This window comes from Atractosteus spatula (assembly GCF_055471065.1).
Source record: "Atractosteus spatula isolate fAtrSpa1 chromosome 10 unlocalized genomic scaffold, fAtrSpa1.hap1 SUPER_10_unloc_2, whole genome shotgun sequence".
Classification (NCBI taxonomy): Eukaryota; Metazoa; Chordata; class Actinopteri; order Semionotiformes; family Lepisosteidae; genus Atractosteus; species Atractosteus spatula.
In genome coordinates, this window is record NW_028296622.1 from 2691425 (window position 1) to 2712595 (window position 21171).

A 21171-nucleotide genomic window follows, 5' to 3' on the forward strand; every position below is an offset into this window, starting at 1 on the left:
TGGGGCAGAGGGCGGGTGTGTCCTGAGTGGGGCAGAGGGGGTGTGTGTCCTGAGTGGGGCAGAGGGGCTGTCTGTCCTGAGTGGGGCAGAGGGGCTGTCTGTCCTGAGTGGGGCAGAGCGGGTGTGTGTCCTGAGTGGGGCAGAGGGCGTGTGTGTCCTGAGTGGGGCAGAGGGGGTGTGTGTCCTGAGTGGGGCAGAGCGGGTGTGTGTCCTGAGTGGGGCAGAGGGCGTGTGTGTCCTGAGTGGGGCAGAGGGGCTGTGTGTGTCCTGAGTGGAGCAGAGGGGGTGTGTGTCCTGAGTGGGGCAGAGGGCGTGTGTGTCCTGAGTGGGGCAGAGGGGCTGTGTGTCCTGAGTGGGGCAGAGGGCGTGTGTGTCCTGAGTGGGGCAGAGGGGCTGTGTGTCCTGAGTGGGGCAGAGGGGGTGTGTGTCCTGAGTGGGGCAGAGGGGCTGTGTGTGTCCTGAGTGGGGCAGAGGGCGTGTGTGTCCTGAGTGGGGCAGAGGGCGTGTGTGTCCTGAGTGGGGCAGAGGGGCTGTGTGTGTCCTGAGTTGGGCAGAGGGGGTGTGTGTCCTGAGTGGGGCAGAGGGGCTGTGTGTCCTGAGTGGGGCAGAGGGGGTGTGTGTCCTGAGTGGGGCAGAGCGGATGTGTGTCCTGAGTGGGGCAGAGGGCGTGTGTGTCCTGAGTGGGGCAGAGGGGCTGTGTGTCCTGAGTGGGGCAGAGGGGCTGTGTGTCCTGAGTGGGGCAGAGGGGCTGTGTGTGTCCTGAGTGGGGCAGAGGGCGTGTGTGTCCTGAGTGGGGCAGAGGGGCTGTGTGTGTCCTGAGTGGGGCAGAGGGGGTGTGTGTCCTGAGTGGGGCAGAGGGGCTGTGTGTGTCCTGAGTGGGGCAGAGGGGGTGTGTGTCCTGAGTGGGGCAGAGGGGCTGTGTGTCCTGAGTGGGGCAGAGCGGGTGTGTGTCCTGAGTGGGGCAGAGGGGGTGTGTGTCCTGAGTGGGGCAGAGGGGCTGTGTGTCCTGAGTGGGGCAGCCGGTGAGTGTCCTGAGTGGGGCAGAGGGGCTGTGTGTGTCCTGAGTGGGGCAGAGGGGGTGTGTGTCCTGAGTGGGGCAGAGGGGGTGTGTGTCCTGAGTGGGGCAGAGCGGGTGTGTGTCCTGAGTGGGGCAGAGGGCGTGTGTGTCCTGAGTGGGGCAGAGGGCGTGTGTGTCCTGAGTGGGGCAGAGGGGCTGTGTGTCCTGAGTGGGGCAGAGGGCGTGTGTGTCCTGAGTGGGGCAGAGGGGGTGTGTCCTGAGTGGGGCAGAGGGCGTGTGTGTCCTGAGTGGGGCAGAGGGCGTTTGTGTCCTGAGTGGGGCAGAGCGGCTGTGTGTCCTGAGTGGGGCAGAGGGGGTGTGTGTCCTGAGTGGGGCAGAGGGGCTGTGTGTGTCCTGAGTTGGGCAGAGGGGCTGTGTGTCCTGAGTGGGGCAGAGGGCGTGTGTGTCCTGAGTGGGGCAGAGGGGCAGTGTGTGTCCTGAGAGGGGCAGAGGGGGTGTGTGTCCAGAGTGGGTGTGTCTTGTCCTCAGGAAGGACCTGTCCTGAGTGGGTGTGTTGTCCTCAGGAAGGACCTGTCCTGAGTGGATATATGTCCTGAGTGGGTGTGTGTTGTCCTCAGGAAGGACCTGTCCTGAGTGGGTGTGTTGTCCACAGGAAGGACCTGTCCTGAGTGGATATGTGTCCTGAGTGGGTGTGTGTTGTCCTCAGGAAGGACCTGTCCTGAGTGGGTGTGTGTCCTGAGTGGGTGTGTGTTGTCCTCAGGAAGGACCTGTCCTGAGTGGGTGTGTTGTCCACAGGAAGGACCTGTCCTGAGTGGATATGTGTCCTGAGTGGGTGTGTGTTGTCCTCAGGAAGGACCTGTCCTGAGTGGGTGTGTGTCCTGAGTGGGTGTGTGTTGTCCTCAGGAAGGACCTGTCCAGAGGCGGGGTGCCTCTGCTGAAGACAGAGCCCAGACACAGAGGAGCAGCGGACAGTGTCCTGAGCACCATCCAGAAACTGCCCTGTCAGGTGATCAGGTGAGACTCCTCTCTCCTCTCCAGGAACCCCATCCCTCTCTCTCTCTCTCTCTCCTCTACAGTCACCTCATCCCTCTCTCCTCTCTCCTCTACAGGAACCCCATCCCTCTCTCCTCTCTCCTCTACAGGCACCTCATCCCTCTCTCCTCTCTCCTCTCTCCTCTCTCCTCTACAGGTACCTCATCCCTCTCTCCTCTCTCCTCTACAGGTACCCCATCCCTCTCTCCTCTCTCCTCTACAGGAACCCCATCCCTCTCTCCTCTCTCCTCTCTCCTCTACAGTCACCTCATCCCTCTCTCCTCTCTCTACAGGTAACTCATCCCTCTCTCCTCTCTCTACAGTCACCTCATCCCTCTCTCCTCTCTCTGCAGGTAACTCATCCCTCTCTCCTCTCTCCTCTACAGTCACCTCATCCCTCTCTCCTCTCTCCTCTACAGTCACCTCATCCCTCTCTCCTCTACAGGTACCTCATCCCTCTCTCCTCTCTCCTCTCCAGGAACCTCATCCCTCTCTCCTCTCCTCTACAGGTACCTCATCCCTCTCTCCTCTCTCCTCTCCAGGAACCCCATCCTTCTCTCCTCTCTCCTCTCCAGGAACCCCATCCCTCTATCCTCTCTCTACAGTCACCTCATCCCTCTCTCCTCTACAGGCACCTCATCCCCCTCTCCTCTCTCCTCTACAGGGAACTCATCCCTCTCTCCTCTCTCCTCTACAGTCACCTCATCCCCCTCTCCTCTCTCCTCTACAGGCACCTCATCCCTCTCTCCTCTACAGGCACCCCATCCCTCTCTCCTCTCTCCTCTCTCCTCTACAGGTACCTCATTCTTCTCTCCTCTCTCCTCTCTCCTCTACAGGTACCTCATCCCTCTCTCCTCTCCTCTACAAGTACCTCATCCCTGTCTCCTCTCTCTACAGTCACCTCATCCCTCTCTCCTCTTCTCTACAGGTACCTCATCCCTCTCTCCTCTCTCCTCTACAGTCACCTCATCCCTCTCTCCTCTCTCCTCTACAGGTAACTCATCCCTCTTTCCTCTCTCCTCTACAGGCACCTCATGCCTCTCTCCTCTCTCCTCTACAGTCACCTCATCAATTCAGTTCAATTCAATTCAATTCAAGGTGCTTTATTAGCATGACCGATGGGTACAATCAGTGTTGCCAAAGCAAATGAAAGTAATGATATTTACATGAAACAAAACAAAAATAGAAGTAAAATAAAATCTACAGACATATTACAGACATTTACAACAAAGACATATTATAAAATATTGACATATTCTGTAGGCGGCTGGAGCATTATTGTGAGACAGGCTGACTGTTCCTCAGGCTGTGACAGGAGATCACATACTGGGCTGCCAGTTCAACTGAGTTCCCTCCTCCCTCTCCCAGTAGGATTGGGACCCGTTGTGATTCTGGCAGGTGTGGGAACTCTGGGATTAGATTTCTGAATTTCGGGAAGAATGTTTCTCTAATCCCAGAGTATCTGTCACAGTGCAGTAGGAAGTGCACCTCTGTCTCTATTTCTCCCCGCTGGCAGTGGGAGCACAGCCTGTCCTCTCTGGACAGCCAGGTCTGCCTGTGTCCAGTGTCTGTGTCCAGGCTGTGGTCACTGAGCCTGTCCTCTTTGGGCAGCCAGGTCTGCCTGTGTCGCCCAGTTTCTATGGCCAGGCTGTGGTCACTGAGCCTGTACTTCGTCAGGGTCTGTTTCTGTTTGTTATTTTTTATTTTGGTCAAATATTCAGCTAGTGTGTATTGTCTGTTTAGGGTTCTGTAGCATTCCAGTTTATGTTGTGTTTGTGTGTGTGTCCCAGTGTGTGAGATATTGCTGTTTGATCTGTACTGTGATGTGGTTGAGTCTGGGTTGTGGTGCTCTAGCAGTGCTGTCCTGAGGCTGGTTGTGTGTTGTGTGTGTTGTGCTGTGATGTGGTTGAGTCTGGGTTGTGGTGCTCTAGCAGTGCTGTCCTGAGGCTGGTTGTGTGTTGTGTGTGTTGTGCTGTGATCTGGTGGAGTCTGGGTTGTGGTGCTCTAGCAGTGCTGTCCTGAGGCTGGTTGTGTGTTGTGTGTGTTGTGCTGTGATGTGGTTGAGTCTGGGTTGTGGTGCTCTAGCAGTGCTGTCCTGAGGCTGGTTGTGTGTTGTGTGTGTTGTGCTGTGATGTGGTTGAGTCTGGGTTGTGGTGCTCTAGCAGTGCTGTCCTGAGGCTGGTTGTGTGTTGTGTGTATTGTGCTGTGATGTGGTGGAGTCTGGGTTGTTGTGCTCTAGCAGTGCTGTCCTGAGGCTGGTTGTGTGTTGTGTGTTGTGCTGTGATGTGGTTGAGTCTGGGTTGTTGTGCTCTAGCAGTGCTGTCCTGAGGCTGGTTGTGTGTTGTGTGTATTGTGCTGTGATGTGGTTGAGTCTGGGTTGTGGTGCTCTAGCAGTGCTGTCCTGAGGCTGGTTGTGTGTTGTGTGTGTTGTGCTGTGATGTGGTGGAGTCTGGGTTGTGGTGCTCTAGCAGTGCTGTCCTGAGGCTGGTTGTGTGTTGTGTGTGTTGTGCTGTGATGTGGTGGAGTCTGGGTTGTGGTGCTCTAGCAGTGCTGTCCTGAGGCTGGTTGTGTGTTGTGTGTGTTGTGCTGTGATGTGGTGGAGTCTGGGTTGTGGTGCTCTAGCAGTGCTGTCCTGAGGCTGGTTATGAGTTGTGTGTGTATTGTGCTGTGATGTGGTTGAGTCTGGGTTGTGGTGCTCTAGCAGTGCTGTCCTGAGGCTGGTTATGAGTTGTGTGTATTGTGCTGTGATGTGGTTGAGTCTGGGTTGTGGTGCTCTAGCAGTGCTGTCCTGAGGCTGGTTATGAGTTGTGTGTATTGTGCTGTGATGTGGTGGAGTCTGAGTTGTGGTGCTCTAGCAGTGCTGTCTTGAGGCTGGTTGTGTGTTGTGTGTGTTGTGCTGTGATGTGGTGGAGTCTGGGTTGTGGTGCTCTAGCAGTGCTGTCCTGAGGCTGGTTGTGTGTTGTGTGTGTTGTGCTGTGATGTGGTTGAGTCTGGGTTGTTGTGCTCTAGCAGTGCTGTCCTGAGGCTGGTTGTGTGTTGTGTGTATTGTGCTGTGATGTGGTTGAGTCTGGGTTGTGGTGCTCTAGCAGTGCTGTCCTGAGGCTGGTTGTGTGTTGTGTGTGTTGTGCTGTGATGTGGTGGAGTCTGGGTTGTGGTGCTCTAGCAGTGCTGTCCTGAGGCTGGTTGTGTGTTGTGTGTGTTGTGCTGTGATCTGGTGGAGTCTGGGTTGTGGTGCTCTAGCAGTGCTGTCCTGAGGCTGGTTGTGTGTTGTGTGTGTTGTGCTGTGATGTGGTTGAGTCTGGGTTGTTGTGCTCTAGCAGTGCTGTCCTGAGGCTGGTTGTGTGTTGTGTGTGTTGTGCTGTGATGTGGTGGAGTCTGGGTTGTGGTGCTCTAGCAGTGCTGTCCTGAGGCTGGTTGTGTGTTGTGTGTGTTGTGCTGTGATGTGGTTGAGTCTGGGTTGTGGTGCTCTAGCAGTGCTGTCCTGAGGCTGGTTGTGTGTTGTGTGTGTTGTGCTGTGATGTGGTGGAGTCTGGGTTGTGGTGCTCTAGCAGTGCTGTCCTGAGGCTGGTTGTGTGTTGTGTGTGTTGTGCTGTGATGTGGTTGAGTCTGGGTTGTGGTGCTCTAGCAGTGCTGTCCTGAGGCTGGTTGTGTGTTGTGTGTGTTGTGCTGTGATGTGGTTGAGTCTGGGTTGTTGTGCTCTAGCAGTGCTGTCCTGAGGCTGGTTGTGTGTTGTGTGTATTGTGCTGTGATGTGGTTGAGTCTGGGTTGTGGTGCTCTAGCAGTGCTGTCCTGAGGCTGGTTGTGTGTTGTGTGTGTTGTGCTGTGATGTGGTGGAGTCTGGGTTGTGGTGCTCTAGCAGTGCTGTCCTGAGGCTGGTTGTGTGTTGTGTGTGTTGTGCTGTGATCTGGTGGAGTCTGGGTTGTGGTGCTCTAGCAGTGCTGTCCTGAGGCTGGTTGTGTGTTGTGTGTGTTGTGCTGTGATGTGGTTGAGTCTGGGTTGTTGTGCTCTAGCAGTGCTGTCCTGAGGCTGGTTGTGTGTTGTGTGTGTTGTGCTGTGATGTGGTGGAGTCTGGGTTGTGGTGCTCTAGCAGTGCTGTCCTGAGGCTGGTTGTGTGTTGTGTGTGTTGTGCTGTGATGTGGTTGAGTCTGGGTTGTGGTGCTCTAGCAGTGCTGTCCTGAGGCTGGTTGTGTGTTGTGTGTGTTGTGCTGTGATGTGTTTGAGTCTGGGTTGTGGTGCTCTAGCAGTGCTGTCCTGAGGCTGGTTAGTGTCGGTGTGGCTCAGGTCAGTGAGCCTCAGGACCAGCTGGCTCAGGGGGCTCTGTTTTGGGCTCAGCTCTTGGCTCAGCAGGGCTTTGTGGTGGTAGGAATTTTGGTCGCTGTTTTGTAGGTGTAGCCAATACTTGAATATTCTTTTCTGTATGTTTATCAATAGTGGGTACTGGCCTAATTCGGCCCTGCACCCGTTGTTAGGAGTTCTTCTCTGCACACGGAGGATGTTTCTACAGATCTCCATGTGCAGAGTTTCTGTGGGGTGTTTGTCCCATTGGGTGTACTCCTGGTCTGTGAGGGGACCCCACACTTCACTGCCATATAGGGCAATGGGTTGGATTACACTTTCAAATATTTGGAGCCAGATTCTTGTTGGTGGGTTGATGTTGAAGAGCCTCTTTCTTATTGCGTAGAAAGCCCTGAGTGCCTTCTCCCTCAGTGCCTTCACTGCCAGGTCAAAACTCCCGGAAGAGCTGATGGTGAGACCGAGATATGTGTAGCTGGATGTGTGCTCCAATGTGTTGTTGTTGAGTGTGAATTTGTACCTGTTTCCCTGAGGTCTGGCTTTCTTCTGGAAAACCATAACTCTGGTCTTGTCCAGATTGACTGTCAGCGCCCAGGTGTGACAGTCCTGCTCCAGCAGTGCCAGGTTCTGCTGCAGCCCCTGTTCTGGGTCCAGATGGGCTGGCAGTGCCCAGGTGTGACAGCGCTGCCCCAGCAGTGCCAGGCTCTGCTGTTCTGGGTCCAGATGGGCTGGCAGTGCCCAGGTCTGATAGTCCTGCTCCAGCAGTGCCAGGCTCTGCTGTTCTGGGTCCAGATGGGCTGTCAGTGCCCAGGTCTGACAGTGCTGCCCCAGCAGTGCCAGGCTCTGCTGTTCTGGGTCCAGATGGGCTGGCAGTGTCCAGGTGTGACAGTCCTGCTCCAGCAGTGTCAGGCTCTGCTGTTCTGGGTCCAGATGGGCTGTCAGTGCCCAGGTGTGACAGCACTGCTCCAGCAGTGCCAGGCTCTGCTGTTCTGGGTCCAGATGGGCTGGCAGTGCCCAGGTCTGACAGTCCTGCTCCAGCAGTGCCAGGTTCTGCTGTTCTGGGTCCAGATGGGCTGGCAGTGTCCAGGTCTGACAGTCCTGCTCCAGCAGTGCCAGGCTCTGCTGTTCTGGGTCCAGATGGGCTGTCAGTGCCCAGGTCTGATAGTCCTGCTCCAGCAGTGCCAGGCTCTGCTGTTCTGGGTCCAGATGGGCTGGCAGTGCCCAGGTCTGACAGTCCTGCTCCAGCAGTGTCAGGCTCTGCTGTTCTGGGTCCAGATGGGCTGGCAGTGTCCAGGTCTGACAGTCCTGCTCCAGCAGTGCCAGGCTCTGCTGTTCTGGGTCCAGATGGGCTGGCAGTGCCCAGGTCTGACAGTCCTGCTCCAGCAGTGCCAGGCTCTGCTGTTCTGGGTCCAGATGGGCTGGCAGTGTCCAGGTCTGACAGTCCTGCTCCAGCAGTGCCAGGCTCTGCTGTTCTGGGTCCAGATTGACTGTCAGCGCCCAGGTCTGACAGTACTGCTCCAGCAGTGCCAGGCTCTGGTGTTCTGGGTCCAGGTGGGCTGGCAGTGCCCAGGTCTGACAGTCCTGCTCCAGCAGTGCCAGGCTCTGGTGTTCTGGGTCCAGGTGGGCTGGCAGTGCCCAGGTCTGACAGTCCTGCTCCAGCAGTGCCAGGCTCTGCTGTTCTGGGTCCAGATTGACTGTCAGCGCCCAGGTCTGACAGTACTGCTCCAGCAGTGCCAGGCTCTGGTGTTCTGAGTCCAGATGGGCTGGCAGTGCCCAGGTGTGACACTCCTGCCCCAGCAGTGCCAGGCTCTGCTGTTCTGGGTCCAGATGGGCTGGCAGTGCCCAGGTCTGACAGTACTGCTCCAGCAGTGCCAGGCTCTGGTGTTCTGGGTCCAGATGGGCTGGCAGTGCCAGGTGTGACACTCCTGCCCCAGCAGTGCCAGGCTCTGCTGTTCTGGGTCCAGATGGGCTGGCAGTGCCCAGGTGTGACAGTCCTGCTCCAGCAGTGCCAGGCTCTGCTGTTCTGGGTCCAGATGGGCTGGCAGTGCCAGGTGTGACACTCCTGCTCCAGCAGTGCCAGGTTCTGCTGTTCTGGGTCCAGATGGGCTGGCAGTGCCCAGGTCTGACAGTCCTGCTCCAGCAGTGTCAGGCTCTGCTGTTCTGGGTCCAGATGGGCTGGCAGTGCCCAGGTCTGACAGTCCTGCTCCAGCAGTGCCAGGTTCTGCTGTTCTGGGTCCAGATGGGCTGGCAGTGCCCAGGTCTGACAGTCCTGCTCCAGCAGTGCCAGGCTCTGCTGTTCTGGGTCCAGATGGGCTGGCAGTGCCCAGGTCTGACAGTCCTGCTCCAGCAGTGCCAGGCTCTGCTGTTCTGGGTCCAGATGGGCTGGCAGTGTCCAGGTGTGACAGTCCTGCTCCAGCAGTGTCAGGCTCTGCTGTTCTGGGTCCAGATGGGCTGGCAGTGCCCAGGTCTGACAGTCCTGCTCCAGCAGTGCCAGGCTCTGCTGTTCTGGGTCCAGATGGGCTGGCAGTGTCCAGGTGTGACAGTCCTGCTCCAGCAGTGCCAGGCTCTGGTGTTCTGGGTCCAGATTGACTGTCAGCGCCCAGGTCTGACAGTACTGCTCCAGCAGTGCCAGGTTCTGCTGCAGCCCCTGTTCTGTGGGTGACAGCAGGACCAGGTCATCTGCGTAGAGCAGGAACTTGATTTCTGTGTCGTGTAGTGTGAGACCAGGAGCTGCAGACTGCTCCAACATTCCTGCTAATTCGTTGATATAGATATTGAACAGTGTTGGGCTCAGGCTGCAGCCCTGTCTCACCCCGCGGCCTTGGGTGAAGAATTTGGTCCTTTTGTTTCCAATTTTCACTGCACATTTGCTCTCTGAATACATTGATTTAATTATGTCGTACACTTTGCCCCCTATGCCACTTTGGAGTAGTTTATAAAACAATCTCTCATGCCAAATCGAGTCAAATGCTTTTTTGAAATCGACAAAGCAGGCAAAGATTTTTCCTTTGTGTTTTTGGTGGACGTGTTTGTCTATCAGTGTGTGTAGGGTGTAAATGTGATCAGATGTGCGGTGATCTGGCAAGAAGCCAATCTGACTTTTACTCAGGACATTGTGTTCGGTAAGGAAGGCCAGTATTCGCGTGTTCAGGATACTGCAGAATACCTTCCCCAGGTTACTGTTCACACAGATGCCCCGGTAGTTGTTGGGATCGAGTTTATCTCCACTCTTATAGATGGGCGTGATCAGTCCTTGGTTCCAGGCCTCGGGGAAACATCCGGCTGTCATGATGAGATTGAGGAGTTTGAGCAGGGCTTGTTGCAACTTTGGGCTGCTGTGTCTCAGCATCTCATTTATGACACCATCATGGCCACAGGCTTTGCGTGGTCTGAGGGCCTGGAGTTTGTCCAGTAGCTCCTGCTCAGTGATTGGGGAGTCTAAGGGGTTTTGGTTGTCTTTGGTTGTCTCATCCCTCTCTCCTCTCTCCTCTACAGTCACCTCATCCCTCTCTCCTCTCTCCTCTACAGGTAACTCTTCCCTCTCTCCTCTCTCCTCTACAGTCACCTCATCCCTCTCTCCTCTCTCCTCTACAGGTAACTCTTCCCTCTCTCCTCTCTCCTCTACAGGCACCTCATCCCTCTCTCCTCTCTCCTCTCTCCTCTACAGTCACCCCATCCCTCTCTCCTCTCCTCTACAAGTACCTCATCCCTCTCTCCTCTCTCCTCTACAGTCACCTCATCCCTCTCTCCTCTCTCCTCTCCAGGAACCCCATCCCTCTCTCCTCTCTCCTCTACAGTCACCTCATCCCTCTCTCCTCTCTCCTCTCTCTTCTACAGTCACCTCATCCCTCTCTCCTCTCTCCTCTACAGGTAACTCTTCCCTCTCTCCTCTCTCCTCTACAGTCACCTCATCCCTCTCTCCTCTCTCCTCTCTCCTCTACAGTCACCCCATCCCTCTCTCCTCTCCTCTACAAGTAACTCATCCCTCTCTCCTCTCTCCTCTACAGTCACCTCATCCCTCTCTCCTCTCTCCTCTCCAGGAACCCCATCCCTCTCTCCTCTCTCCTCTACAGTCACCTCATCCCTCTCTCCTCTCTCCTCTACAGGCACCTCATCCCTCTCTCCTCTCTCCTCTCTCCTCTACAGTCACCTCATCCCTCTCTCCTCTCTCCTCTACAGTCACCTCATCCCTCTCTCCTCTCCTCTACAAGTACCTCATCCCTCTCTCCTCTCTCCTCTCCAGGAACCCCATCCCTCTCTCCTCTCTCCTCTACAGGCACCTCATCCCTCTCTCCTCTCTCCTCTCTCCTCTACAGTCACCCCATCCCTCTCTCCTCTCCTCTACAAGTACCTCATCCCTCTCTCCTCTCTCCTCTACAGTCACCTCATCCCTCTCTCCTCTCTCCTCTCCAGGAACCCCATCCCTCTCTCCTCTCTCCTCTACAGTCACCTCATCCCTCTCTCCTCTCTCCTCTCTCTTCTACAGTCACCTCATCCCTCTCTCCTCTCTCCTCTACAGGTAACTCTTCCCTCTCTCCTCTCTCCTCTACAGTCACCTCATCCCTCTCTCCTCTCTCCTCTCTCCTCTACAGTCACCCCATCCCTCTCTCCTCTCCTCTACAAGTAACTCATCCCTCTCTCCTCTCTCCTCTACAGTCACCTCATCCCTCTCTCCTCTCTCCTCTCCAGGAACCCCATCCCTCTCTCCTCTCTCCTCTACAGTCACCTCATCCCTCTCTCCTCTCTCCTCTACAGGCACCTCATCCCTCTCTCCTCTCTCCTCTCTCCTCTACAGTCACCTCATCCCTCTCTCCTCTCTCCTCTACAGTCACCTCATCCCTCTCTCCTCTCTCCTCTACAGGTAACTCTTCCCTCTCTCCTCTCTCCTCTACAGGCACCTCATCCCTCTCTCCTCTCTCCTCTCTCCTCTACAGTCACCCCATCCCTCTCTCCTCTCCTCTACAAGTACCTCATCCCTCTCTCCTCTCTCCTCTACAGGCACCTCATCCCTCTCTCCTCTCTCCTCTCCAGGAACCCCATCCCTCTCTCCTCTCTCCTCTACAGTCACCTCATCCCTCTCTCCTCTCTCCTCTCTCTTCTACAGTCACCTCATCCCTCTCTCCTCTCTCCTCTACAGGTAACTCTTCCCTCTCTCCTCTCTCCTCTCTCCTCTCCAGGAACCCCATCCCTCTCTCCTCTCTCCTCTACAGTCACCTCATCCCTCTCTCCTCTCTCCTCTACAGTCACCTCATCCCTCTCTCCTCTCTCCTCTACAGTCACCTCATCCCTCTCTCCTCTCTCCTCTCTCCTCTACAGTCACCCCATCCCTCTCTCCTCTCCTCTACAAGTACCTCATCCCTCTCTCCTCTCTCCTCTACAGTCACCTCATCCCTCTCTCCTCTCTCCTCTCCAGGAACCCCATCCCTCTCTCCTCTCTCCTCTACAGTCACCTCATCCCTCTCTCCTCTCTCCTCTACAGTCACCTCATCCCTCTCTCCTCTCTCCTCTACAGGTACCTCATCCCTCTCTCCTCTCTCCTCTACAGTCACCTCATCCCTCTCTCCTCTCTCCTCTACAGGTAACTCATCCCTCTCTCCTCTCTCCTCTACAGTCACCTCATCCCCCTCTCCTCTCTCCTCTACAGGCACCTCATCCCTCTCTCCTCTCTCCTCTACAGTCACCTCATCCCTCTCTCCTCTCCTCTACAGGTACCTCATCCCTCTCTCCTCTCTCCTCTCTCCTCTACAGGTACCTCATCCCTCTCTCCTCTCTCCTCTCTCCTCTACAGTCACCTCATCCCTCTCTCCTCTCTCCTCTACAGTCACCTCATCCCTCTCTCCTCTCTCCTCTACAGTCACCTCATCCCTCTCTCCTCTCTCCTCTACAGGTACCTCATCCCTCTCTCCGCTCCTCTACAGGTAACTCATCCCTCTCTCCTCTCTCTACAGTCACCTCATCCCTCTCTCCTCTCTCTACAGTCACCTCATCCCTCTCTCCTCTCTCTACAGGTAACTCATCCCTCTCTCCTCTCCAGGAACCCCATCCCTCTCTCCTCTCCTCTCCAGGAACCCCATCCCTCTCTCCTCTCTCTACAGGTAACTCATCCCTCTCTCCTCTCTCTACAGTCACCTCATCCCTCTCTCCTCTCTCTACAGGTAACTCATCCCTCTCTCCTCTCTCCTCTACAGTCACCTCATCCCTCTCTCCTCTACAGGCACCTCATCCCTCTCTCCTCTCTCCTCTACAGTCACCTCATCCCTCTCTCCTCTCTCCTCTACAGTCACCTCATCCCTCTCTCCTCTCTCCTCTACAGGTACCTCATCCCTCTCTCCGCTCCTCTACAGGTAACTCATCCCTCTCTCCTCTCTCCTCTACAGTCACCTCATCCCTCTCTCCTCTCTCTACAGGTAACTCATCCCTCTCTCCTCTCTCTACAGTCACCTCATCCCTCTCTCCTCTCTCTACAGGTAACTCATCCCTCTCTCCTCTCTCTACAGGTAACTCATCCCTCTCTCCTCTCTCTACAGTCACCTCATCCCTCTCTCCTCTCTCTAAAGGTAACTCATCCCTCTCTCCTCTCCAGGAACCCCATCCCTCTCTCCTCTCTCCTCTCCAGGAACCCCATCCCTCTCTCCTCTCCTCTCCAGGAACCCCATCCCTCTCTCCTCTCTCTACAGGTAACTCATCCCTCTCTCCTCTCTCCTCTACAGTCACCTCATCCCTCTCTCCTCTCCTCTACAAGTACCTCATCCCTCTCTCCTCTCTCCTCTACAGTCACCTCATCCCTCTCTCCTCTCCAGGTACCTCATCCCTCTCTCCTCTCTCCTCTACAGGTACCTCATCCCTCTCTCCTCTCTCCTCTACAGTCACCTCATCCCCCTCTCCTCTCTCCTCTACAGGCACCTCATCCCTCTCTCCTCTCCTCTACAGTCACCTCATCCCCCTCTCCTCTCTCCTCTACAGATACCTCATCCCTCTCTCCTCTCTCCTCTACAGGTACCTCATCCCTCTCTCCTCTCTCCTCTACAGTCACCCCATCCCTCTCTCCTCTCCTCTACAGTCACCTCATCCCTCTCTCCTCTCTCCTCTCCAGTCACCTCATCCATCTCTCCTCTCTGCTCTACAGGCACCTCATCCTTCTCTCCTCTCTCCTCTACAGTCACCTCATCCCTCTCTCCTCTCTCCTCTACAGTCACCTCATCCCTCTCTCCTCTCTCTACAGGTAACTCATCCCTCTCTCCTCTCTCTACAGTCACCTCATCCCTCTCTCCTCTCTCTACAGGTAACTCATCCCTCTCTCCTCTCCAGGAACCCCATCCCTCTCTCCTCTCTCCTCTCCAGGAACCCCATCCCTCTCTCCTCTCCTCTCCAGGAACCCCATCCCTCTCTCCTCTCTCTACAGGTAACTCATCCCTCTCTCCTCTCTCCTCTACAGTCACCTCATCCCTCTCTCCTCTCTCCTCTCTCTTCTACAGTCACCTCATCCCTCTCTCCTCTCTCCTCTACAGGTAACTCTTCCCTCTCTCCTCTCTCCTCTACAGTCACCTCATCCCTCTCTCCCCTCTCCTCTCTCCTCTACAGTCACCCCATCCCTCTCTCCTCTCCTCTACAACTACCTCATCCCTCTCTCCTCTCTCCTCTACAGTCACTTCATCCCTCTCTCCTCTCTCCTCTCCAGGAACCCCATCCCTCTCTCCTCTCTCCTCTACAGTCACCTCATCCCTCTCTCCTCTCTCCTCTACAGTCACCTCATCCCTCTCTCCTCTCTCCTCTACAGGTAACTCTTCCCTCTCTCCTCTCTCCTCTACAGTCACCTCATCCCTCTCTCCTCTCTCCTCTACAAGTACCTCATCCCTCTCTCCTCTCTCCTCTACAGTCACCTCATCCCTCTCTCCTCTCTCCTCTACAGGTACCTCATCCCTCTCTCCTCTCTCCTCTCTCCTCTACAGGTAACTCATCCCTCTCTCCTCTCTCCTCTACAGTCACCTCATCCCCCTCTCCTCTCTCCTCTACAGGCACCTCATCCCTCTCTCCTCTCTCCTCTACAGTCACCTCATCCCTCTCTCCTCTCTCTACAGGTAACTCATCCCTCTCTCCTCTCCAGGAACCCCATCCCTCTCTCCTCTCTCCTCTCCAGGAACCCCATCCCTCTCTCCTCTCCTCTCCAGGAACCCCATCCCTCTCTCCTCTCTCTACAGGTAACTCATCCCTCTCTCCTCTCTCTACAGTCACCTCATCCCTCTCTCCTCTCTCTACAGGTAACTCATCCCTCTCTCCTCTCTCCTCTACAGTCACCTCATCCCTCTCTCCTCTACAGGCACCTCATCCCTCTCTCCTCTCTCCTCTACAGTCACCTCATCCCTCTCTCCTCTCTCCTCTACAGGTACCTCATCCCTCTCTCCGCTCCTCTACAGGTAACTCATCCCTCTCTCCTCTCTCTACAGTCACCTCATCCCTCTCTCCTCTCTCCTCTACAGTCACCTCATCCCTCTCTCCTCTCTCTACAGGTAACTCATCCCTCTCTCCTCTCTCTACAGTCACCTCATCCCTCTCTCCTCTCTCTACAGGTAACTCATCCCTCTCTCCTCTCCTCTACTGTCACCTCATCCCCCTCTCCTCTCTCCTCTACAGATACCTCATCCCTCTCTCCTCTCTCCTCTACAGGTACCTCATCCCTCTCTCCTCTCTCCTCTACAGTCACCCCATCCCTCTCTCCTCTCCTCTACAGTCACCTCATCCCTCTCTCCTCTCTCCTCTCCAGTCACCTCATCCATCTCTCCTCTCTGCTCTACAGGCACCTCATCCTTCTCTCCTCTCTCCTCTACAGTCACCTCATCCCTCTCTCCTCTCTCCTCTACAGTCACCTCATCCCTCTCTCCTCTCTCTACAGGTAACTCATCCCTCTCTCCTCTCTCTACAGTCACCTCATCCCTCTCTCCTCTCTCTACAGGTAACTCATCCCTCTCTCCTCTCCAGGAACCCCATCCCTCTCTCCTCTCCTCTCCAGGAACCCCATCCCTCTCTCCTCTCTCTACAGGTAACTCATCCCTCTCTCCTCTCTCCTCTACAGTCACCTCATCCCTCTCTCCTCTCTCCTCTCTCTTCTACAGTCACCTCATCCCTCTCTCCTCTCTCCTCTACAGGTAACTCTTCCCTCTCTCCTCTCTCCTCTACAGTCACCTCATCCCTCTCTCCCCTCTCCTCTCTCCTCTACAGTCACCCCATCCCTCTCTCCTCTCCTCTACAACTACCTCATCCCTCTCTCCTCTCTCCTCTACAGTCACTTCATCCCTCTCTCCTCTCTCCTCTCCAGGAACCCCATCCCTCTCTCCTCTCTCCTCTACAGTCACCTCATCCCTCTCTCCTCTCTCCTCTACAGTCACCTCATCCCTCTCTCCTCTCTCCTCTACAGGTAACTCTTCCCTCTCTCCTCTCTCCTCTACAGTCACCTCATCCCTCTCTCCTCTCTCCTCTACAAGTACCTCATCCCTCTCTCCTCTCTCCTCTACAGTCACCTCATCCCTCTCTCCTCTCTCCTCTACAGGTACCTCATCCCTCTCTCCTCTCTCCTCTCTCCTCTACAGGTAACTCATCCCTCTCTCCTCTCTCCTCTACAGTCACCTCATCCCCCTCTCCTCTCTCCTCTACAGGCACCTCATCCCTCTCTCCTCTCTCCTCTACAGTCACCTCATCCCTCTCTCCTCTCTCTACAGGTAACTCATCCCTCTCTCCTCTCCAGGAACCCCATCCCTCTCTCCTCTCTCCTCTCCAGGAACCCCATCCCTCTCTCCTCTCCTCTCCAGGAACCCCATCCCTCTCTCCTCTCTCTACAGGTAACTCATCCCTCTCTCCTCTCTCTACAGTCACCTCATCCCTCTCTCCTCTCTCTACAGGTAACTCATCCCTCTCTCCTCTCTCCTCTACAGTCACCTCATCCCTCTCTCCTCTACAGGCACCTCATCCCTCTCTCCTCTCTCCTCTACAGTCACCTCATCCCTCTCTCCTCTCTCCTCTACAGTCACCTCATCCCTCTCTCCTCTCTCCTCTACAGGTACCTCATCCCTCTCTCCGCTCCTCTACAGGTAACTCATCCCTCTCTCCTCTCTCTACAGTCACCTCATCCCTCTCTCCTCTCTCTACAGGTAACTCATCCCTCTCTCCTCTCTCTACAGGTAACTCATCCCTCTCTCCTCTCTCTACAGTCACCTCATCCCTCTCTCCTCTCTCTAAAGGTAACTCATCCCTCTCTCCTCTCCAGGAACCCCATCCCTCTCTCCTCTCTCCTCTCCAGGAACCCCATCCCTCTCTCCTCTCCTCTCCAGGAACCCCATCCCTCTCTCCTCTCTTTACAGGTAACTCATCCCTCTCTCCTCTCTCCTCTACAGTCACCTCATCCCTCTCTCCTCTCCTCTACAAGTACCTCATCCCTCTCTCCTCTCTCCTCTACAGTCACCTCATCCCTCTCTCCTCTCCAGGTACCTCATCCCTCTCTCCTCTCTCCTCTACAGGTACCTCATCCCTCTCTCCTCTCTCCTCTACAGTCACCTCATCCCCCTCTCCTCTCTCCTCTACAGGCACCTCATCCCTCTCTCCTCTCCTCTACAGTCACCTCATCCCCCTCTCCTCTCTCCTCTACAGATACCTCATCCCTCTCTCCTCTCTCCTCTACAGGTATCTCATCCCTCTCTCCTCTCTCCTCTCTCCTCTACAGTCACCCCATCCCTCTCTCCTCTCCTCTACAGTCACCTCATCCCTCTCTCCTCTCTCCTCTCCAGTCACCTCATCCCTCTCTCCTCTCTGCTCTACAGGCACCTCATCCTTCTCTCCTCTCTTCTCTACAGTCACCTCATCCCTCTCTCCTCTCTCCTCTACAGTCACCTCATCCCTCTCTCCTCTCTCCTCTACAGTCACCTCATCCCTCTCTCCTCTCTCTACAGTCACCTCATCCCTCTCTCCTCTCTCTACAGGTAACTCATCCCTCTCTCCTCTCCAGGAACCCCATCCCTCTCTCCTCTCTCCTCTCCAGGAACCCCATCCCTCTCTCCTCTCCTCTCCAGGAACCCCATCCCTCTCTCCTCTCTCTACAGGTAACTCATCCCTCTCTCCTCTCTCTACAGTCACCTCATCCCTCTCTCCTCTCTCTACAGGTAACTCATCCCTCTCTCCTCTCTCCTCTACAGTCACCTCATCCCTCTCTCCTCTACAGGCACCTCATCCCTCTCTCCTCTCTCCTCTACAGTCACCTCATCCCTCTCTCCTCTCTCCTCTACAGTCACCTCATCCCTCTCTCCGCTCCTCTACAGGTAACTCATCCCTCTCTCTTCTATCTCTACAGTCACCTCATCCCTCTCTCTGTTCTCTCCTCTACAGTCACCTCATCCCTCTCTCCTCTCTCTACAGGTAACTCATCCCTCTCTCCTCTCTCTACAGTCACCTCATCCCTCTCTCCTCTCTCTACAGGTAACTCATCCCTCTCTCCTCTCTCTACAGGTAACTCATCCCTCTCTCCTCTCTCTACAGTCACCTCATCCCTCTCTCCTCTCTCTACAGGTAACTCATCCCTCTCTCCTCTCCAGGAACCCCATCCCTCTCTCCTCTCTCCTCTCCAGGAACCCCATCCCTCTCTCCTCTCCTCTCCAGGAACCCCATCCCTCTCTCCTCTCTCTACAGGTAACTCATCCCTCTCTCCTCTCTCTACAGTCACCTCATCCCTCTCTCCTCTCTCTACAGGTAACTCATCCCTCTCTCCTCTCTCCTCTACAGGTACCTCATCCCTCTCTCCTCTCTCCTCTACAGTCACCTCATCCCTCTCTCCTCTCTCCTCTCTCTACAGTCACCTCATCCCTCTCTCCTCTCTCCTATACAGGTAACTCATCCCTCTCTCCTCTCTCTACAGTCACCTCATCCCTCTCTCTTCATCCCCTCTACAGTATCTAATAGGGCTAATCCCCACACCCTCTCCTCTCTCCTCTCTCTACAGTACTCATCCTCCCCACTCACCCCCCCTTCCCTCACCCTCTCTCCTCTCTCTACAGGTCCCCTCCCTCACTCCACTCTCCATCACACCCACTCCCCTTCTCTCCTCTCCTCTCTCCCTCTACAGTCACCCCATCCCTCTCCTCTCCTCTACAGTCACCTCATCCCTCTCTCCTCTCTCCTCTCCAGTCACCTCATCCCTCTCTCCTCTCTCCTCTCCAGTCACCTCATCCCTCTCTCCTCTCTCCTCTACAGGCACCTCATCCCTCTCTCCTCTCTCCTCTACAGTCACCTCATCCCCCTCTCCTCTCTCCTCTACAGTCACCTCATCCCTCTCTCCTCTCTCTACAGGTAACTCATCCCCCTCTCCTCTCTCCTCTACAGTCACCTCATCCCCCTCTCCTCTCTCCTCTACAGTCACCTCATCCCTCTCTCCTCTCTCCTGTACAGTCACCTCATCCCTCTCTCCTCTCTCCTCTACAGTCACCTGATCCCTCTCTCCTCTCTCCTCTACAGGCACCTCATCCCTCTCTCCTCTCTCCTCTACAGTCACCTCATCCCCCTCTCCTCTCTCCTCTACAGTCACCTCATCCCTCTCTCCTCTCTCTACAGGTAACTCATCCCCCTCTCCTCTCTCCTCTACAGTCACCTCATCCCCCTCTCCTCTCTCCTCTACAGTCACCTCATCCCTCTCTCCTCTCTCCTCTCCAGTCACCTCATCCCTCTCTCCTCTCTCCTCTACAGTCACCTCATCCCTCTCTCCTCTCTCCTCTACAGGCACCTCATCCCTCTCTCCTCTCTCCTCTACAGTCACCTCATCCCCCTCTCCTCTCTCCTCTACAGTCACCTCATCCCTCTCTCCTCTCTCTACAGGTAACTCATCCCCCTCTCCTCTCTCCTCTACAGTCACCTCATCCCCCTCTCCTCTCTCCTCTACAGTCACCTCATCCCTCTCTCCTCTCTCCTGTACAGTCACCTCATCCCTCTCTCCTCTCTCCTCTACAGTCACCTGATCCCTCTCTCCTCTCTCCTCTCCAGGTACCTCATCCCTCTCTCCTCTCTCCTCTCTCCTCTACAGGTACCTCATCCCTCTCTCCTCTCTCCTCTACAGTCACCTCATCCCTCTCTCCTCTCTCTACAGTCACCTCATCCCTCTCTCCTCTCTCCTATACAGGTAACTCATCCCTCTCTCCTCTCTCCTCTCTCCTCTACAGGCACCTCATCCCTCTCTCCTCTCTCCTCTCTCCTCTACAGTCACCTCATCCCTCTCTCCTCTCTCCTCTACAGTCACCTCATCCCTCTCTCCTCTCCTCTACAAGTACCTCATCCCTCTCTCCTCTCTCCTCTACAGTCACCCCATCCCCCTCTCCTCTCAATTCAATTCAATTCAAGGTGCTTTATTCTCTCTCTCTTCTGTCACCTCATCCCTCTCTCCTCTCTCCTCTACAGTCACCTCATCCCTCTCTCCTCTACAGTCACCTCATCCCTCTCTCCTCTCTCCTCTACAGTCACCTCATCCCCCTCTCCTCTCTCCTCTACAGTCACCTCATCCCTCTCTCCTCTCTCTACAGGTAACTCATCCCCCTCTCCTCTCTCCTCTACAGTCACCTCATCCCCCTCTCCTCTGTCCTCTACAGTCACCTCATCCCTCTCTCCTCTACAGGTACCCCATCCCTCTCTCCTCTCTCCTTTACAGGAACCTCATCCCTCTCTCCTCTCTCCTCTCTCCTCTACAGGTACCCCATCCCTCTCTCCTCTCTCCTCTACAGGAACCCCATCCCTCTCTCTCTCTCTCCTCTACAGTCACCTCATCCCTCTCTCCTCTCTCCTCTACAGGTACCTCATCCCTCTCTCCTCTCTCCTCTACAGTCACCTCATCCCTCTCTCCTCTCTCTACAGGTAACTCATCCCCCTCTCCTCTCTCCTCTACAGTCACCTCATCCCCCTCTCCTCTGTCCTCTACAGTCACCTCATCCCTCTCTCCTCTACAGGTACCCCATCCCTCTCTCCTCTCTCCTTTACAGGAACCTCATCCCTCTCTCCTCTCTCCTCTCTCCTCTACAGGTACCCCATCCCTCTCTCCTTTCTCCTCTACAGGAACCCCATCCCTCTCTCCTCTCTCCTCTACAGGAACCCCATCCCTCTCTCTCTCTCTCCTCTACAGTCACCTCATCCCTCTCTCCTCTCTCCTCTACAGGTACCTCATCCCTCTCTCCTCTCTCCTCTACAGGTACCTCATCCCTCTCTCCTCTCTCTACAGTCACCTCATCCCTCTCTCCTCTCCTCCACAGTTACCTGATCGCTCACTCCTTCGGCAGACGTATGCTGTATCCCGGCTCGGTCTATCTGCTACAGAAGGCCATGAGGCCCATGCTGGTGCAGGGCCAGACCAGACTGGTGGAGGAGGTAAGAGGGGAGGAGGTCAGTGGTTCGGGTCCGGGCCGTGTCGGTCAGGGGTTCGATTGTGACTCTGCTGTTTGTCTCAGTTCCAGGGCACGAGGGCCAAGCTGTTGGCCTGCGACAACAACGAGATCGACACCATGTTTGTGGACCGAAGGAGGAACGAGGATGAGCGAGGCAGGACGCTGGTGAGAGGAGACACAGGAGAGAGGGAGCAACCAGGGAGAGAGGGGTGTGAGAGGAGACACAGGAGAGAGGGGTGTGAGAGGAGAAACAGGAGAGAGGGGTGTGAGAGGAGACACAGGAGAGGGGGGTGTGAGAGGAGACACAGGAGAGAGAGACACCAGGGAGAAAGGGTTGTGAGAGGAGACACAGGAGAGAGAGAGACCAGGGAGAGAGGCGTGTGAGAGGAGACACAGGAGAGAGAGACACCAGGGAGAGGGGTGTGTGAA

General features: G+C 55.5%; 1 protein-coding gene across 1 annotated transcript in view; it reads left to right on the top strand.

Moving 5' to 3' along the window:
• Positions 1-21171, top strand: part of LOC148812651 (phosphatidylserine lipase ABHD16A-like) — a 105378-nt gene that overhangs the window by 47703 nt on the left and 36504 nt on the right. The window contains exons 7-9 of the mRNA XM_088908608.1: positions 1922-2032; positions 20611-20725; positions 20806-20907. Of these exons, the coding sequence (XP_088764734.1) occupies positions 1922-2032; positions 20611-20725; positions 20806-20907 (328 nt within the window). The remainder of the gene's footprint in view (positions 1-1921; positions 2033-20610; positions 20726-20805; positions 20908-21171) is intronic.